Source organism: Lissotriton vulgaris, chromosome 4_1 (genome assembly GCF_964263255.1).
Source record: "Lissotriton vulgaris chromosome 4_1, aLisVul1.2, whole genome shotgun sequence".
Taxonomy (NCBI): Eukaryota; Metazoa; Chordata; class Amphibia; order Caudata; family Salamandridae; genus Lissotriton; species Lissotriton vulgaris.
In genome coordinates this window covers 1,864,314,340-1,864,335,251 of record NC_141691.1, presented here as the reverse complement: position 1 = coordinate 1,864,335,251, position 20,912 = coordinate 1,864,314,340, and the positions used below count along the sequence as shown (strand labels likewise).

Below are 20,912 nucleotides of genomic sequence, written 5' to 3'. Positions count from 1 at the left end.
TTTCGGTCGAGACTGGGCCCTGGAGGCGGAATGTTGACCTTTGCCTTCGATTTGGGTGTTGGGGATGGGTCAGGGGCAGTAGTACTCACGCATTGACCCGAAGGTATGGAGTGATCGGAGTCGTCTGCCCTAGATACGATTTCGAGATCTTCGGAATCCTCCTCGGGGACATCTGGACCTTCGTCAAAGATGTCGTCTGGTTCCGGAGCTGATCTCTGCATGATTTGTCGACGGGCCCTTCGATCTCGAATAGTCATCTTGGATCGAAAGGATGCGCAGGCCGGACAGCTGGACTCGTCGTGTTCTGGTGATAAGCACAGGTTACAGACCTTGTGATGGTCACTGTGCGGGAATTTTGCTCCACATTGGGGGCATTTCTTGAACGGTGTCCTCTCCATGAGCTGTAGGCCTAACGGCGTGGATAGGCCCAACGGCCCACGTCGACAACCAGAATCGAGCGGATGATATGTATGTAGTCGATCTTTCCTGATGTTGAAAGTTGTTTAAAAGAGAGTGAAGTAAGTTTTCTGATGCGTCGAACTACTTAGAAGTAGTTTCGAACCGGAGCGGAAAAGTTGCATCTGAACCCAGTGGCGGAAAAAAACTATCTGAGGATGGAGCCGATGCCCATGCGTTCTATCGTCCAAGGGAGGAGTCACCTATCTCGTGACTACAAAGACTGACGACAACAACATACAATCATCCGAGCCCAACAGCAGGTGGCGATCTAATGCACAGTGTGAGATCTACAGCTCATATGCCTCGAACACAATGTTTTGAGTAGAGTCTGGCCAACAATGTCTTGTTGAATAGCTAAGATGTCTACACAATAATGGTTTGTAAATGTGTGTGGTGTTGACCAGGCAGCAGCATTGCAGATATCTGCCAAAGGAATGTGAGCTAGGAAAGCTGTAATGGCTGCCTTTTTGTATGTAGAGTGATCTATTGGTGGTTTAGGGAGTATATGTTTTGCCTTTGCACAGGCAGTGTGATTTCCTTTTTGAAGGCAAGCCTTCTCTTGTTAGGTAGTAGTGGCGATGTGTTGGATATTTTACCCTGGGGTGTTGCAGAAATCAAGCCTTTATTGTCTTGCATCCAAACCCTCTCACACTCTGGGAGAGATTATTACCATGGGCAGAGCACAGAGTATCCCTGCCTGTGCTATCACTTACACAAAGTGTGAACGCATGCATGGCTAAAGATATTAGAGGAAGCGGGAATAAGGAGCACATGATGATGACTGAGGAGAGGACAAAAGAGGACTAAGGATAAAACCCCCGAAGGAGGACAGACAACTAGAGCCGGAAGGAGCTCAAAAGTTGAGCCTGGGGACCTTTCACAATCACTTCTTGAAGTAATCCAATCATGAAGGAGAGTAAAACTTGAATGTATTCATCTTAATTAATATCCTATGTAACAACTAGGTTGCACAGCCCTCCGCTAGTTTCTCTCTTCTCTAATTTCCTCTAGAAAAACTCACACCTTATGATGGAATACGGTGCTCCAACAAGCCAGTCATTATATTCTAATGACACATTACTAAAATACAACAGGACCCTCCCAACTGGCTAGCAAGGTCATTGCCCCAGGGTTTGAGACAGACAAAAAATTGACTACAGAGCTACTGAAACACAAGCTCACTCCATGTACTGTGAAACTGGAGTTTTAAGGAGTTTTAGCTGAAATGTCATATGTTAATATGTGTATTATTATGTTGCACTGTTTTAGTTCAGAGGAATGGGGTAAGGGTCTTCTGGACTTTTCCGAAGAGAGGAAGATCTCTCGAGTGAGAATGAACTGAGGTGTGTCTGTTTACAGAGAAAATTCTGTATGCAGAAGGTTGTGACATGTTATAAAAGCATCAACAGAAGCGCCCTAATGGTTTGGTACATTAACGTTCTAACTCGCTTGCAATGGACCAAAAAACTTGTGGGCAGATCTTTGCTTTATTGTACCTGTGCAAAAAGTAAAAAAAAATATTTTTTATTCAAAACAACATACCTTGATATAGCAACTTTGGAGCAGTATATATATATGTATAAATTGAATCAACGACCCACTAGACTTTCAATTACAGAGCCAGATAGCTCATGCTGATGTGAGAAGGCAGTTTCAAAAACCCGGATAGGGAGACCAAAGTAAGTGCAAAAATATAACGTTTATACACTATATAAACATTCAACAACAAAAAACAACTAGTTTAGATCAGAGCTATAATGCGCCTGTCTGCAGTGCAAATAAGGAGAGTACATCCATCAATGGATAAAGGTAACAGGTTGCAACTAGTGCTACTTTAGTAAAACAGAAGCAACCTTAACAGTCATTAGTGAAGTACAATAGCAATGTCCAGCAATTTGCAGACTCCACCTGCCTCAGTCTACAAAAAGAGATCATTTATATACAAACATTACAATGGAAAAAGGAATCTCAAGTTGTGCTTTAACTTTTAAGACCACTGCATCGGGCTGTTAATTTAGTATGATAGCTTACTGGTGTAATACATATGCCATACCAATCCAACTCAGCCCATTTGGTCATCAAATATATTGTTTTTATAGAGCACCAGTATGAACACTGACGGCAGAGCCTCAAGGAGCATTGGGACAGTACAGACAAGAGGAAGGTTACAGACAGTGGAACCTTTTGGATCAGCGTGTGTACTTGGCTGCCCAAGATGGCCTATAGTAATGCCTCCAATATAAGTATGGAATCCTTATACCTTGTGAAAGTTCCAGCTAACAAGTAAAATTAGGGTTCCACTGGAGCCAGTGTCTGGCATTAGGAATCTAGGGCAACCACTGAACTGATCAGGAGAATTTTCATTTGATTCCAGTTGCAACTGTGAACTGTTTTGGTGTTTAATGATACAAAAGCCTGCATGCACATATGGTACAATGTAGGAAGCCAATTTGCTGCCACTGGATGCAAAAGGAACCATCTGTAGTTGGTCAGGCCGCATTTCCTTTAGGGTTTTTTTAAAATCAGATTTGTGAAATTAATGTGAAAGAGTGGGTAGCAAATAGAGTACAAAAGAAATGAGGTAGCTCAGTGTGCTTATGAAATTGTTTACTATTTTAAACATTTTGCACAGCATTTCTTCTATCCGGATACGAAAGTTATAAAAGAAGAGATGGAGTTGCTTACCTTGGTGAAGGTTTTTGTTCACCATAAATCATTCATCTCAGTCTCCAGAATGTATACACTCAAAGTAGAGCAGACGGGACATCTGTCAGCTGCAGGTCACAACTTCCACTCATGGTAAGTCTGACTCAACCTTTCATACTCAAAGTCGATAAAATGAGAATCTTTAAATTGGGTAGTGGGCGAGAGCTATAACTTAAAACAGCATTTACTCAGTTTGTATTTCTCCATCCGCTGAATCACTTAAGGTGAGAAAGGCATACCTTTTCTCTCCCATTTCTAACAGCTCCCATGTTTTTAATTTCAGAACCCACCTCTCGGTGTTTGATTTATGATCTGGTATACAGGCTAAACCATAAGAAGGTCAGAATGATACTCCAGAAGAGTATTACCTCAAAGAACCTCAGAAACCACATCAACTTGTCTATCTCAAAGACATACGGTCCTAGAAATGTAACCCTTACTTTGTCTAAAGAAGTGGAGATGAGAACTCTCCCTAGGAATTCAAAAGCAAGAGATCACAAGAACCGCCATCCGTACCTGATCTAGTTATCTCTTGACCACTAAGTCTGGGGCTTGCATCTCTGGTGTTTAGAAAGCGTATACCCAGACAGAACCATGACCCAGGATCCCTTATATTCAGTCCTTTCAGGGACATTACGTTGGGCAGGATTATGTGTTTCTGCCCAATATAGTGGACATTTGCCATAACTCTGGGGCTACAGGTTTGTTTTTTCCCTGTATGTCTACTGAGGACTGTGTCAAATTTCTCCTCATCAAAGAATAACATTAACCATGTCTTTTACCATTAATTCCACTTATCCCTGGGTCTCCCCATGGCCCTCAGATACCCCCACCTCACCCCCCCAAAAAACAGTGACTCACTGTTATACAGTTTATAATATAGCATATACAAACAATACATATGAAATACAGGACCTCATGCTGTTACAGAAGCAATGCGAGGGTACTGAGTCAGCTTGCATCGTTACTGCATCACAAATTCCAGAAATATTTCAACATGAATAACAAAGCTCAAAAGATACATTCAGGGAGTCTGCACCCTTCTAAAATATTTCCTTGGTTTTAAAGATACTTGTTTGGAAAATGTGCTTTGAGAAAGAGTTTGAGTATCAATGTATTTTTATAGCAGGTGAGATTAAACTACTTGAGTGGGTTAAGCAGTCTAAGGCGCCTCATATCTTAGGTGTACCCCGAGTAGAAACTGGCAGGGGAGGGTGCTTTCATACAAATGTTTGCTCTGCACGCAATAGTTTGCTTTGCATCTCACCCTGTGTGAGGTCCTGAGGATGGTTTATTTCTATGAGAGATATTTAGGCGTATTTAGTTGTCACGCCTTGCAAATTAAACTGCCAATTTAATAAATGTGCCTTGCTTCAAATAGGAGCCATTTTAAGGAGAGTAGCGGAGAGCTATGTTCATATCTGCTCGACCATTGAAAAAAGCCTGAGGGCAGCATGCAGAACAATAGCCTTTAAAGGTGCAAGGCTTGAAATTGTGAGTTCAGTGAGAAGAGCTTTTTCATAATTCGGCAACAGAGAAATCCACTGCAGTTTTTAGATCATTTATTGGTAGGACATGATTGCCGCTTTGAGGAGTTTCAGTCGGATGAACTACCCCTTGGCTGGATTCTTAATGTGAGCTTCAGGATTGCTTCTGTCTTAATGTGACATCTAAGAATTTGGCAGATTCAGCAATTCAAGGCTGAAAACCTGTAGATTGAACCGCAGTTATCCAATTTTTATTTAGATGAAAGTCAGGTTTTGTATAGGAGTGGGCGGGAAACTCCGCTCACCCCGGCAAAGTTTGCAGAGTTTTGCCCACTCTGCCAAAGGGCATGTGGCAGAGCTTTTCTCATGCATGGCTTGCCAACGTTAAGTGCTAGGACAAGTCCTGGCATGATTTCTCAATGCGGACGGTCACAACAGGCCCCTACCGTTCGAGAGAAAGCTTCCTCTCAAGTAGAAAATCTACTCGTGTGGCAGAAAAAAGCAGTGCCCTCTGGCACGCTACTTGGTGCCGTTCGCACTGATTTTGCAGGGCAGAACAAGCTTCCAGGGCTGCAGATGTTGGCTCCCCAGCCTAGAAGAGAGGCGTCTAACCACTTTCACCTTTTACCACAGCTGGCAATAGGGCTGACTGCGAGTAGTATTTATTTCCCCAGACATGAACACCAGAAATCCACACAGTTTCTGGGAGATCAGGATTACTACATACTACTCGCCTCATGCTTCCTACAGTGGCGACTGATTGCCCAGTTTCTAGAGCAGACCTTATTTTCTAGTGTACCTTAAAGGCAAGGAAAAATCAGAACCAGCCCTGCCTGAAAAGATGGACCGGACTGTAGACTTGCTGAACCCTCCCACTGGGGACAAACTCTCCCAAATTATGCCCAGAATCAATCTAATGAACTAGAACCACTTTCAAGGCCGCAAGAAAGACTTAACACATGAGAATGCCTCTCTACAAGGAAGCTAGGGTTGACTGAAAGAAGGGTGAAGCTACCGGAGGACAACATCCATTTCCCAAATGCCTTGGTCCTCCCCAACTCTGTCTAGCGTGGGTTGCAGGGAATGAGTTGGGATTAATACTGCTTGTAGAAGCCTGAACTACCAGGCTCTCAGCAGTAGGGTGCTGCTTCAATAAATCCAGGTCACCAGGAGTAGGTCTGTGGCATCATGCCTTCTGTCCATTTACATTTGGGCAGGGCCAAGGTTTAGCCCAGTTAACCTAACAGTGTCAGTCATGGATTCCCTAGACAGAAGCAAGGGCTTTGACAAGGTCTGCCCAGGAAGCAAAACGTCAGTGAGCACACTGGTTTTCACCCAAACAGATAGCAACTGTAAGTCCGGGCCTTCAGGTGCTAATCCTACAACTACAGTAAATTAGGCTGTCTGCACTGTTGAAGGCCCAAGGGAAAGTGTCTAATTCACTGGCCTCTTTTAGGTCCAAATAGAAAGCCCATATCCTATTTGGATGGGGAGAGGGATTGGATGGGAGGGGGAGTTCCATCCCCATCACTTCACCAAAACTAGTTGACTTTGGTCAGAGTCATTGAAGGCTGGAAAGATTTTCAAATATCTCCCAAAAGCATCTACAATGCATCACAAGAAATGAAATCAAATGAAAATGAGATTTGTAGAGCGCTGCAGCTGCCCTGAGGCGTCCTGGCGCTGGAAAACAGAAAAAGCCCTCATAAGGTTACTATTCATTAAACATTAAACAGGAGAGTTTTTAGCTGTTTGCGGAAGCTGGCTAGGTTGGAATTGTTTCTCAACTGCAGAGGGTGGGTGTTCCAGAGTTTGGAGACATTGTACGAAAATGAGCGTCCTCCTGCTCTGGCTCTACAGATTCTGGGAATTTTGGCTAGGAATGCCGCTGAGGAACGAAGAGTCTTGTTGGGTCTGTAAGGAGAAATCGGGGAGCGGTTGATATCTGGACCCATTTTCCAGAATGTCTGGTGGGCAATGCAGAGCGCTTTAAATTTTACTCTGTCCCTGACAGGCAGCCAATGTAAGGTTTTTAGGCCAGTTTTTATTGAGGACCTCCGAGGGATTCCCAGCAGCGCCCGGGCAGCGCAGTTCTGGGTGCGTTGAAGCTTTTGTAGGGTGTAGTCTGGTGCTCCAAGGTAGAGGGCGTTGTTAAAATCCAGACGAGATTGGATGAGGCCCTGTATAATTATTTGTTTGGCCTCGAATCGGAGGAGAGGAAGGACTTTTTTAATCACCCTAAGGAGGCAAAAACAGGTGGCTGATACCTTAGTAGCCTGTGTATTAAGGCTCAGAGATTTGTCGAGCCAGACTCCTAGGCTTTTGATGTTATCTCTGGGGGGTGGGGCCATACCCATGCTTGATGGCCAGATCAGCTCTATGGTGGCGGGGGAGGCCGGGCCCAGGAGCATGAGCTCAGTTTTGTCATCATTGAGCTTCAGGCATGAGCTCATCATCCAGCTCTTTACGTCCTCCAGGCAGGCCGCTAGTTCTGGTGGAGACTGGAGGCCGCTCTTCTGTGCAAGGAAAACCACCAGCTGGGTGTCGTCCGCATAGGAGATGATATTGACACCATGCGGACGAACAATTCCAGCCAGTGGCTTCATGTATGCATTAAAGAGCGTAGGGCTTAAGGAAGAGCCCTGCGGAACTCCGCATCCCAGAGGTGTACTGGATGAGCGGGATGTGCCGTCGAAGACCTGGAAGGTTCTATCTGATAGAAAAGATTTGAACCATGTCAGGGCATCTCCGGTCACTCCTAAGTCGGCAAGGCGGTTCAGCAGGATTTTGTGGTGTACTGTGTCAAACGCGGCACTCAGATCGAGGCAGGACTCACAAGACAGGACTCAAAAGACCTTCAGTGAAAAAATTTAGTTTTGATTAAGTTCGGACACCGTTAACTGGTGTTGTCTTGTGTTTAAAACTCTACAGACTTTAAGCAGTGAGGAATTTGGTACCCTGGTGGTAATAAGCAATTAAAACATCAAAATGTTTTTTAAAACCCACCTAAAAATGTGGCTAGCCATGGACACCCGAAGCCTGCACCTCTATCGGCCATATACTTCACTTGCGATGATGTCTGTGTGTTTCAGCTCCTCTATTACCTCTGACATTGTCTAGAGCCTGAACAGCAGAGCAGAAAAAACTCTACAGATCCAGCCTGGCATGGAAGGATGTTTCTGCAGCTGTGAGTCTACATCAAGTGTCTATTACTGTGATAGAGTGTTGCTTTTTATTTTATATACAGCTCAGGAAGCATGTATGGTCTTTTCCCAACATACCTTAGTAAAAAAACACACACGTGTGAAAGTGACCTTTCAAAGAGATGATTCAAAGGACATTAAATACAGTTAGATGTTTCAGCAAACCAATGCTTGCATTTCACTTCAATAAATGGAAGTTGTAACTGTACTGAGAGTAATGTCAAATCTAGAAAAGAGGAAATATCAAAACTTCATATCCTGCTGATGGAGCACAACTTTTACAAAACTTTTCATGCAAATAAAATTGTCTAACCGGAAACAAATTTAATAAATGGTGGAAATAAGAATCTTTTACGAACCAAAACACTCCATTTCAGTACGACCGTCATTTCCAGCAAATTCGACCACAGGATTGTTTTCATCATCTAATAGACCCTTTCTTCGAGCTTCCAAGACAACAGTTTGAAATTCTTCAGCCTCAAGCTGAGCTCTTGTCTCTGCAACCTCTGCCCACTAAAGAAGAATATATTCATTTAAATGATCACTAATAACTTCTCAGATACATGACATATACCACTTGAAGCACTGTTTAAAGGAAAAAACATGAACTGCCACCCTAATAAAAGCACTATAAAGTATATCAAAAGAGCATTTAAGAAATAAGAATATTATATATGTGTCCATGTTCTCATATAGTGTTCCTTAAGGCGCTTGCTTATCTATTTCTTACAAAGTGATATTAAGATCATGATTTTGAAGATGAAAAAACACATTGGAACACGCCAGTTATGGTGATCTACACCACTTATTTCACCCCAGTTCAATGACCATCCCCTCACACATGATGTCAAAGATCACATCACAGATCATTGGTGACATCCCATATCATTTCAAAGAACACATTACTTACTTTCGGTAATGCTTTTTCTAGTGGATACGGTATCTATTTCTCACCTTTTAAATATCCTAGTGCACCAGCATTCCATGGAAAACAGCATTCCACTGAAACTTTTCTTTACAGCTCACCCACTTCGACAAGGACCTCATAATGCCAGGGCTCTGCATGTCACTCTGCGTGATGACATCGGAGCCATGAGAATCCCTCGTAGGCATGCTGATGTCAGTTTCCACCCATAATTCTCGCGTATTGAGGAGAACAGGTGAAACCAACAGTACCCAAGTGGAAGCACATGGTAGGTCTCAAATGAAAGACTTAAATATATTCATACCATATATGCAGACATACAAATATCTATTTATATACATTACGAAAAATAAACCAAGTACTAAATAAACAATACACAATACCTTTCATTTTTGGCAGGCGCAGAATTGCAACGGGGAGGCGGGTGGGTCATTGAGGAAGCCACAGCTAGATACCGTATACACCAGAAAAAACGTTACCGAAGGTAAGTAACTTGTTCTTCTGATGGATGCACATTCCTGTGGATTCCTCACCTTTTGAATAGAATCTCCAAGCAGTCACGCACTTAGAGGTGGGTGCCTGTCTCCCTATACTAAAAAATCCTGCAACACTGAGCGGGCAAAGTGATCATCCCTCGTCATTTCAGAGTCTAACCAGTAGTGCTTCGCAAAAGTGTGGAGTGAGGCCCAAGTTGCCGTTTGCGAATGTCAATTACAGAGACACCTCAAGTCCAAGGGGAAGTAGAAGGCTTAGCACTAGTAGAATGAGAATGAGCCTTCAGTCGGTTCCTTGTTAGCAATGACATAGCAGATCTCGATGCACAGGACAATCCATCTGGACAATGTGCTCTTATGCACTGCTTTTCCTTTCATCCTGCCCACATAGCCAACAAACAGCGGATCATCCAGATGGAGATCACGAGTTCTGTCCACATTAAAGCTCACAGCCCTTTTAGGATCCAAAAGATAAAGCCTCTCCTCCTCTTTAGATGGATGCGAGGAGGATAGAATGTTGGAACTGAGCCCAGTGGAGTGGAGTGACCTGCTTTGGCAGGAATGCATCCCTGGTTCTCAGTGCCAACTGATCTGCATAGAAAGTAATGAAAGGAGGTTTTACACTTAATGCCTGCAATTCACTAACATGCCTGCATGACTTAACGGTCAACCAGAAAAATTGTTTTGAAAGTAAGCAACCTCAAAGGACAACTATGTAAGTGCTCAAACAGAGCAGCCATAAGGAAGGTTAGCACCTAATTAAGATCCCACTGAGGCATAATAAACGGACTGGGAAGGTACTTGTTACTAAGTACCTTAATAAACCTTAACACAATAGTGGAATTAAAAAGGGAAGGTTGGTCTGTTAAACAGAGGAATGCCGAAAGGGCAGACAAGTATACCTTAACAGTTGCAAACTTGCTATGCTAAGGCCAGTGCAAAGCACAAAATGTCAGAAAAATGGGCTTGGAATTTCATTCAGCATACATAGGGATAACATTGACTTACAAGACCGGTCTTCAGAAGGTATGGTATGTATTGTGTAAGGTTCAGTTTAGCATCAACAGCGCACCACCAGTGGCACAGGGGCGGCAAAGTACAAGTTCTAGGTCAGGTGCCCAACACAAATCAATGAGGATTGGGGGCAAATGGTCAGAGGCTGCTTACAAGTGAATAACAGCGGTGTCTGGGGGGGGGGGCAGTCTCTGGGTGTTGAAGCAAGCACTGGACGGGGCACAAAGCAGCACCAACACTACACCACCAGGGGCACGGGGGCGGGTGCAGGGTGCCAACACAGCGTTGAGGGTCCAAAGTAAAGCAATGGAGAAAATCAAAATTGGAACAAGGCTGTAGGTTGAGGCCAGTGAGGCCAGTCGTAGAAAACTTACAGCTGCAGAGGTAAGTTGTGATGCTTGGGGACATAGGGACACCTTTTGGCCTCTTCACCAAGTCCTAGGACAGACGGGCGGGTGCAAGGGGGCCTTTTGGTGTAGGAAACGGCTAACTGAAGCAGGTCGCCGTGGGGGAGAAGGAGTTCCGTGCAGAGGCTGCATGCAACATTGAGAAGGTTAGGAGAGGTCATCTTACGGTAGACTCTGGCTCTGGATACCAGTGGGAGACGTGAGGAGCAGAGGTGGAACAGGGGCAGGCATCAGCAGTTATTTAGGTTGCACAGTTCTTCCTTTAAAGATGGTTGCTTGGTGAGCAGTTCCACATTTTCAGGAATCTTGATCTTTATTAAAGGCAGTTCAGTCCTCCCAGGGTTCTGGAGGCTGCTGGGCTGCAGTATGAGTCGTTTTCTGGGGCTGGCGACAGGCCAGTAGGGCTGGGACCAAGTCAGTTGGTCTCTGCTGGTGCGGGTCTGTAGTGTCCTGCTCTTCTTAGCTTTACCGCCATTTTTTTTTTTTTTAAATAACCCAGGGTTCATGTCTAAATTTAGCATTACTTTAATTTAAAACAGGCATAGAAAGGTTGCTCACCAGAACCCACTTAAATGAAAGATGACGTGGGCATCCTTGAAATTAAAATCCTCTAGCAAATCTGAATAATATTTAAACCATTTGACACCCAAAACTGAATTTACTTATTTATCTATCTATTTGGCAGATAAAGTATTTAGAACAGAGATGCTCTACAAGAGAAAAATGCTGCCCACAGAAATTGAAACAAAGTCAAAGTAGACAGCGTCGTTTTATCAGAAGAAACAGAGAAAACAGACATACATATAAATAGAAGTCTGCGGCTGCGAATTTGGACATATAGGCATTGCCTGAGGCCTACGTGTGTAAGATAATGGACTAACTGGATGGCTTCTGTGAAGAAGTATTTACGAATTAAACTACCCAATTCCTGAAGAATACGGCTGGCAACATAAACCAATCTAAAAACTAACTATGAACTTCTCACACCATGGCTCATTTGAGATATTAAATACCACAACATTCTAACCAACATTATACCACAACATTATAATTAAATACTTCTTTTTGGGCTTCAGGGCATTTATTAAAACCAATGCCCTGAAACCTGAAACAAGGGAAAGATGTCTATGATGTGGCTCCTTAAATACCACCTTAGTGGTAGCAATTCTTAGGTTGGACGTTGTGAAAGAAGTTAAAGGGACCCGTCTAAACCGACCTGTCCAGTGAATGTTTACCCAAAAGATGAACAGTGGTGGGATTGGATTAAGTATATACAATAGTATGAATTATTTAACTGCGTTTAGCACTCACTTTTTTTAGTTCCACTTCTTTCATGACATTTAGCAGCTCTTTCTCTTTGGCTCTGTTGGTATCGGTGAGGTTCATCAATTCTTCATAATGATCCCCTCGGTCCAAGTCATCGCACTGTTGTTTGTGCAAAGCCTTGATTTTCCATTCAGCTTCAGCACGCATTTGATCAGCTTGCACTAAACTTTCCTCAAGCGCCTAGAACAGAAAAACATTTTTTATTACCACACACTGTCAAATTTCAATTCTCCTAAAGAGTGCAGACTTTTTGACTTGTAGGGAGAAACTAAATACTATGCTTTACCTCATTAGAACAAGAATTTCCCAGTTCACAGTGGTGCCACTCTCATCATAGAGTAAGTTCCAACAATCTTTTACCAGCTACCAGAGTTCCTTTACTCGAGTCACCCTGATTAGAATAGATTGCAAGCATTTCCTAACCCAAAAAAGTCCAAACCATTGCTTGAAGCTGTGAACATGTGCAATACCCACAGTTAACAGTTATATTTTGCCTGATACTTTCCTCATGCACCTTGACTTCTCATCACTCCCTCACCACCCTCGGGTCTACCCCAATCAACCATCTTTATGCTCATCCATGCAAGAATCCACATCCCGGTTCCAACTTTCCATCTAGTCTCCATCAGTCTTCCTCAAACCCCTCACTCCCACCTGCTCCTGGCAGCAGCTCTACTCCACTATCTGCCACCAATCTTTGCACAACCACTGGTCCCTCTCAGCTCTGCCTCTTCACCCTCCCAAACCCACCACTTGAGCCATCACATTTTGCCACCTCATCTCTATCCACCATTTACCTACCCTAAGCTCTACCTTCTGGCCACAATCAGACTACAACTATTCACCTCCCTCCTCCTGATGCTTTTCCCTCCATATCTCTCCTTCAAGTCTAATCCCAGTGAGTATGCCTTATGCCCACTAACCTGGACTAAAGCATATATCAGTAACCCACTCTTGTTTCCCCATCATCTATCCTTCCTCCCCAGGTCTTCTTCATCATGCTGGTTGTCTGCAGGCGGCTGCTTTGTTCCGAGCCGTAGGAAGTCTTTTCTGGACAACACCTATGACGAGCTATAGCATGGCTTACTGGGTGAACCTGCAAGCAGGGCAATATAGGACTCCACTGCGGCACAGAATAGATCTTCAATGCTCTGGTACATAGGTTTCACAAGAGTACCTAACTGGTGCAGTTACCTTCGGAGTGTGAAAGTGGCCCAGGCACATAGAATCCCTCCTAACTGTACCCTTGTACAGTGCCTTTATCGGCAGAGGGATTCAGATAGTACGTAATAAAGTGCCTATTCACAAGTTGCAGCATAAGACCTAAGTAGGCAAAGAGTCCTCTTTAATGCGGTCACTCAGCAGCATCAGAATTTTCCGCACCCTTCCAGTAGCTGTGCGCACTGGCCTAACCTGCTCAGCATGTCAATAGAAACTGCTGCGGACATGAAAATAATTTTTCAAACATGAAAAAGCAAAGCGAAATCCTAACATGTTGAATCCCACTGTGCCATGGCCATGAGAGTTATGCAAATTAAATCACGTATGCAGTTTTTAGCAAATGTATTTGAATCCTTAATAAGCACTTTGCTCCAGTGAGAAGATCAATATATGGAGGGATCATTGTTTTTCAATGCAGTGTTTGGATAGATTAAAGCAGCTGATTTATGAACCCATTAAGTCAGGATCACTAAAGAAGACGCTGCATACCAAGGATTGCTCATCTTTACTCAACCCAAACTCATTCTTCAACACCTAACAAGATTGTACAGTTCCATTCCTCACATCTCTCAAGCAATTGATACCACACATTTCCCTTCAAACATAACAAAATAGGGGGCGTGGCTAGCAGCCGACGATGGCAGCAGCAAACTAGAGAGGCTCCCGTAGCAAGGCGGCTTCCCGCATCAATCTGCATGCCTATCCGTTCAAAAACGAACCCAGAAGGGGTGCCCCGTGTCCGGTGACCGAACGACATTCGGTGGAAAAGTTTGGGAGCATCGACGCCCCGGGAACGAGAAGAAACGACGACCTCAGTGTGCGGCCTGGTGGCGTGAGTGCAGCCGCGGTGGCTGGGTTGGGACCTGCCCGGGCGGAAGTGCAGCCTTGTCGGCGCTGTAAACCGGAAGTGCCCGCAGCGAGCGCAGACCCACGACAACGGCGTTGGAAGCCTACAGATCCTTCCACATCGAATAAGGATTTGCATTATCGCTCCAACGGCAAGACACTACAGTGGACGACGGCGACACTATGTGCAACTGAAGTCGGGAAAGTAAGTGCGTAGTCACTGCCATTTTACATCCCGTCCCCCATTGTACGCACGAACTTTCTCGCCGAAGGGACCGGACGCCCTCTTTGGAGCCAAATTCTGAATAACTAGTGCGTCTGTTGTACAGAGTGTGGGCCTGACGGTGGGAAGTTCAAAAACTAAGAAGACTGGGCACCGCTGAAGCTCGGGCGGCCTAAAAGACCATCCGCGGGAAACAATCCACCGACAGCACGCCGCGGCTGGCTGAACGCACCAGCGTGTCACTATGGCGGGGAAAGGACTCCGAAATACCACCACCCAAGCTAAGCTTGATAAATTCGCTTATGATAGACAATCACTCTCCCAGCCGGAGCAGCGCAAATCTATGGGCAAAGGCACGGAAGGAGACGGTGCGAGGAAAGCTACCCTGGAGGACGCCTTACACGCCTTGGCCCAGGTACAGGCAACGGTGGGAGCGACCGCAACAGAAGTGACCCTGATACGGGCGGACCTCCAGAAGATGAGCGAAAGAGTGAAGCAGGTGGAGGTAGTAGCTAAATCATTGGTGGAGGATGTCTCGGATCTAGAGGTCACAATGGAGAAATTGCAGGCCGACAATAAGCTGCTCAAAGAAAAGTTGGACGATCGTGAAGGTCGTTCCCGGCAGAACAACGTCCGCATTTTGGGGGTCCCGGAATCTGAAACCACAGGAGCCATGGACTTATATGTGGAAGACTTGATAAAGAACCAACTAGCCCCAAGGGCCTTTCAAACTTCTTCACCGTGGAACGGGCCCATAGGGTACCTGGGGGAACGCCTAAGCCAGGGGCCTCACCGCATCCGATCCTAGCGAGACTTTTTAACTTCAGAGATCGTGACCCCATCCTCCAGGCGGCCAGAGTGGCACCAGCCATTCAAATTCAAAACTCGCGAATATCCTTTTTCCCGGACTATACAGCGGAGGTAACAAGACGGAGGAAGACCTTTTTGGAAGTGAAAAAGACACTGCGCGAACAGGAACTGCCATACTCTATGTTGTTCCCAGCCAGGCTACGGGTGGTCGCCGATAAGAAAGTTTGGTTTTTTGACTCCCCTGAGGCAGCGAGAGACTGGCTTGAAGGATGGCGCACAGTGGAACGCAAATCTGATAGACTGCGCAATAGACACCGGAACGATAGCTGGCCTGGCTCACAGACTTCAGTTGGAAGAAGCGCGAGTGCATCACCGACGCTGGAACTGTCTGGGGCTGCCGGGGGCAAATAATGTCATCAGACCGTGAATTATTTTGAAACTGCCCCAGGACTCCCTGACACACTATTTGCTCATGCAGGTCGTTATTGGACGCCGGCCTGGGTACTCCGAGGGCAGCAAGGGAGCTGCCTGCTTAGAGAGACACTCTCCCCCAACGTGCAAGTACTCTGTTTGTGGGATGGGTCAAGCGCTCTGCTCAGATGGGGTGGCGGGCAGTTGAAGGTCCGTTAAGCAGGGAGGCAGGGAGGGAAGGGGTGGGTTGTTATTTTTTCGTTGGAAATCCACTAAGTCGGTCAGAAACTGGTGCTTACATTGGGTGTGGTGTAACTAGAAAGGTAAATCTACAGGTACGATTGATCCTTCTTGGATGGTTTGTATGTGGCTGGGTGATTGAAAATGGCGGATGAACAACTAGTTGACACGGGGAACGCTGAGTCACGATCGAATGGCTCCTCCCTTAGAATACTTTCATGGAATGTGAGGGGACTAGGGGATAAGGTGAAACGCGGCCTGGTACTAAACGAGCTGAGAAGGCACAAACCCCAATTGGCGCTCTTACAAGAGACACACTTGACAGGAGGGGCCACTAAGGCCTTGGATAGGAAAGGGTACAAGATGATGGTGCATACGGAGTTCTCATCAGGCTCCTGGGAAACGGGTATTTTGATTAAAAAATCCTCACACTTCATTCCAATAAGCACAAAAACTGATAGTCAGGGATGCTTCGCAGCATTGCAGGGGCAATGGGATGGTCGCCCTCTTACAGTGGTTTCAGTATATATTCCGCCATCCCTTCACTCGATAATGCTTCCAGCCCTTGGTGATTTCTTGTTATCTCTCCCCGAGAGTGATGTTATTTTGGGTGGATATTTTAATGCAGCGGTAGATTTACAGCTTGATAGGTTTCCAGCGACAGCTTCATCTGGGGGACCCTCTCGGTTTCAGCGATTCCTAGCAGCAATGGGGTTAGTAGATATTTGGCGTCACGTCCATCCTCAGGACAAACAGTACACGTTCCATTCCACAGTCCATAACAGTCTTTCCCGGATAGATTACTTTCTGGCTTTAGGAGAAGGAATACAGCGCGTAGATACTGCAGACATACACCCTCGAGGCATTTCAGACCACTCCCCGATAACTCTAACCATTTCCTCTCAGACAAAGTCGCGTATCCGCATTTACCCCATTCAAGCACCATATCTCAAAGTCCCGAAAATCAGGAAAGCCCTCCAAAAGGCTACAACGCACTATTTTGATGAAAATGTGGCGACGGTGACCTCCTCCGAGGTGCTATGGGAGGCCTAAAAGACAGTACTAAGGGGGCAGGCTATAAGCTCTATCGCGGCCCACAAAAAGGAACAGGCGGCTGAACAGTCTACACTTGAGCTAAAACTACGTGAAGTAACAACTTTACACGAGGCTACCCCTACAGATGACACGGTGCATACCCTTGCACTCCATCAGCGATTATACACAGAACATGCTCGTCTCACAGTGCAGGGGCACATTACTGATACACAGAATCGGATATATGACGTAGGCGATAAGGCGGGAAAGATGTTGGCCTGGCTCGATAAAAGGGGGGGTAGCTCCAGAGGGATTCAACAGGTGAAAGATAGAAATGGCGTGACGCACACCAACCCTGAGCAGATAGTAGAAGCACTGGCGGCACATTTCGAACAGGTGTATACTCCAGAGAGGGAGGTGAGCGCGGTCATGGCCCAGGATGCATTGAGTAGTATGGACATCCCAGTATTACAACCGGAGGCAGTAGCCGACCTGGATGCGGCCATAACCAGTGATGAACTACAGCTGGCCATACGAGCGCTCAAACCTGGAAAGGCTCTCGGTCCAAACGGCATTCCAGTGGAATGGTACCAGTCCCAGTCCGAAGACCTAAGTCCGTACTTGCTCGATATGTATGAGGAATGCCGAGAGAAAGGTGCGCTTCCACTGGACCAGAGGACGGCCACTATAGTAGCAATAACCAAGCCCAGTAAGCCACAGGAAGAGTGTTCCTCATATCGCCCCATCTCCTTATTAAACGCAGAAAGCAAAATCCTGGCTAAACTCCTGGCTAACCGGTTGATGGCTCATCTGCCTGATCTTATCCATCCAGATCAGTCAGGATTTATGCCTCATAGAAACCAGGCACTAAATCTTCGCAGGGTTCATGGGGTGCTGGCGAGGGCGGACCAGATTCGTGACAGCGCAGTTATACTGGCCCTGGATGCGAAAATGGCTTTCGACCTGGTGGAATGGAACTACCTTTTTGAGGTGTTGTCCTGTATGGGCTTCGGCCCGAACTTTATATCGTGGATTAGGCTGTTATATGCGGAACCGATGGCACACGTGGTGGCGAATGGCCACATTTCACGTACATTTTCGCTGGGAAGAGGCACCCGACAAGGCTGCCCCCTATCTCCTTTGCTTTTCGCGCTAGCCCTAGAACCACTGGCTAACCTAATAAGACAAACACCTTTGCTTAAAGGGATACAATGGAAGGAGGGGTGGGAAGACCGGCTATCCCTCTATGCAGATGACATGTTGGTGTACTTAACAGATCCCGAACAAGGCGTGCCGGTTCTTTTGAACCTGTGTAACGAGCATGGCAGAATTTCGGGATACACAATTAATTGGAACAAATCGGAGTTATATGTACTGAGAGGCCAGATCCCGACGCTCGGGTCGGACTGTCCCCTGAGATCAGCTGGTTCCTCTAAGTATTTAGGGATGCATGTCACGCGGGATCCACCGGAATACATGAAATTAAATCTGGCACCACCATTGGAACGTCTTAAGCAAGACATCAAATTCTGGGCGGGGTTACCATTGACCATGCTGGGAAAAGCAGCATTGTATAAAATGATGTCGTTGCCCCGCTTTCTGTATATCCTAGATAACACGCCCTTTTCGGTGGCGCCGGGATACTTTAAAAAGGTAGCCGCAGTTGTTTCTAGGCTGCTTTGGGGCATTCGTCCGGCACGCATAGCACACGCCAAACTACACAAAGGCTGGTACGATGGAGGCATTGCGTTGCCGAACCTGCACCTATATTACTGGGCGGCGCAGCTCAAGCCCATTAATCAATGGATACATGCCTCACAATCTGATCCAGCTTTTCAAACAGACAGGGCGCAGCTAGGCACCAACAACATGCTCGCCCCACTCTATGACCGACGTAAAATAAGACACTTAACAGGACCTACCAAACTCACTGTGGAACTATGGCATGTGGCGACGGCCGCGTTGGGCTGGAAGGGGAAAATTACCAAACTCGCCCCGCTCTGGGACACACGTGCCTTGGGAAACCTGAGATACAGCAAAGGCTTCTCTCACTGGGATTCCATTGGAATATCCACGGGCGTCATGTGGGAGCGGGGCGAAGTCATCTCATTCACCCGCCTGAGGGAATTGTATGACCTGGGGCCACACGAGTCATATCGTTACGTACAAATACGCCATGCTTTGCTTGCAGCCATCCTCTCCGGGTCGACTCTACCAGAGTCACCCCCGTTGGAAGATCGCCTCCTAACTGACTTTATGATAGAAAGAGCGACATCACTGATGTTTCGCAAACTCCTGAACAACTTGCCTGACCCACTGGTTCCCCTGAAGGAGAGATGGGAAAGGGAAGTAGACGCCCTAGATGAACACGAATGGAACGAGGCATTGGCGTCACCAAAAGAGGTAGGCATCTCAGCTAGGCTGAGACTCGTCTAACTCAAGGTCCTACACAGAGTATACTATACAAGAACACTCCTACATCGCATCCACAGAATACAGCACCCCTTCTGTCTACGTGGCTGTGGGGAGGAGGGTTCCTTTTTTCACACGCTTTGGGACTGCCCACGAATACAAAACTACTGGCGGCAAATCTTGCGCACTGTATCACAGACCTTAGAGACCTCGCTCCTCCCAGAACCAAGGCGATGTCTCTTAAACGTGTGGGAACCAACAGACTTATCCAGACATAGCCAACTCTGGGTGACACTAGGCATGATTGTGGCGAAGAGAGATATTGCTCAGCGTTGGGGGGCGGCAGAACTACCAACGAAGTCGCAGTGGTGTATGAATATGGACAAGATAATGATAACTGAGAGGGCGGTATATTTAAGCCGTGCGTGCCCAGGCAAATGGAATAAGGTATGGTCCCCATGGAATGTGTACCGAGGTGACATATGTGACCCTCTGCCGGAAGATGACCAGTTAGAATCGGATGATGAGGGAGGGGGGGGTAGATTGAGGGGAGAGGGGAGGGATAGGAAATACCACAAGGATGAACATAGGGGTGGGGGTGCTGTCCTCCCTCACTTCGGGTAAGGTCTCCAGACAATAAATAGCAACATATACTGCCATATGAATCTTTCGTACACCTAAACTGCACTATTACTTTTCTTTGACCGCATTGTGATTTCCTGATTGTTCTTTTTGTTATTTTCATAAAAATCAAAAAACAAAACCTTACTTAATTTGCAAGGTGATATTGGCTAACTACCTTTCACTCGATTTTTTGAAATGCCCTTTTACAGTAGCAATGTGAATACAGTGCGGACTCCTTTTATGCATGGCTATCACTGCTCTTTATTAGCGGCTGGCCCCTCGGGGTTGTAGGCGAACTGCTGTGTAACTATGTGAAGGTACAATAAAGGTTTAAAAAAAAAAAAAAAAAACATAACAAAATTAATATATTTGTATTTCTAATGACAAATACTCCAAAACTCAACTCCAGATTAACCCATAAAATAATCCTCAAATTTCTTATTCAACGTGACGTTCGCTTGTTCAGCCCCTCACAGACCTCGAGATTACACATTAGACAGGGTATACTGATTACGTCACAACTACAACCTGACTCACCCCCATATCCAGAAATATATTGGTCTCTTCTTCTACCAGTACTCTTTCTGCTGCCTTACTTCCAACTTCGTACTGAAACTCTTTTTGCTTCAAATCTTCCCACCTCCATTTTTGTAGCCTATTTCAAAACTCTAATCACTTTCTGTGGATTCGACCAACATGTCAAACATTTCCTTACCAACTCAGGTATTTTAACCCTGACCATTTGACCCACCCAAATGTTTGGCCATTTATCACATGCAACCCACAACTGTTTATTTATTTTTCATTTTTTTATTTATTGAAGTTTTGTATTGCGCTAGCTGGACCCGAGGGTATCAGAGCGCTTCACAGCATGTACAGTTATGAACAAGAAATTTTGGGTGGAAAACAAGAACAAAGAGCAAAAAGAGAAATAATAGTCTGCAGATCACCAACGTAAGAGCAATATGGAACAGATTTCGAGAGCGAGTCTTAAGCCTGTGGGATTTCGAGATGGGGAAATAGAAGTCCTTTCCCCAGTCAATAGTGGATTTGTCGTTACGGTCGAGAG

The 20,912-nt window shown here is 45.7% G+C and overlaps 1 protein-coding gene across 2 annotated transcripts in view; it reads right to left on the bottom strand.

The window, feature by feature from the left end:
* The window catches only part of TBC1D31 (TBC1 domain family member 31), a 696,792-nt gene that overhangs the window by 85,236 nt on the left and 590,644 nt on the right, over nucleotides 1-20,912 (bottom strand). For both annotated transcript variants that reach the window (XM_086966171.1, XM_086966170.1), the window contains exons 19-20: nucleotides 12,007-12,201; nucleotides 8,215-8,368 (exon numbers count right to left, since the gene is read on the bottom strand). In XM_086966171.1, the coding sequence (XP_086822297.1) occupies nucleotides 8,215-8,368; nucleotides 12,007-12,201 (349 nt within the window). The remainder of the gene's footprint in view (nucleotides 1-8,214; nucleotides 8,369-12,006; nucleotides 12,202-20,912) is intronic.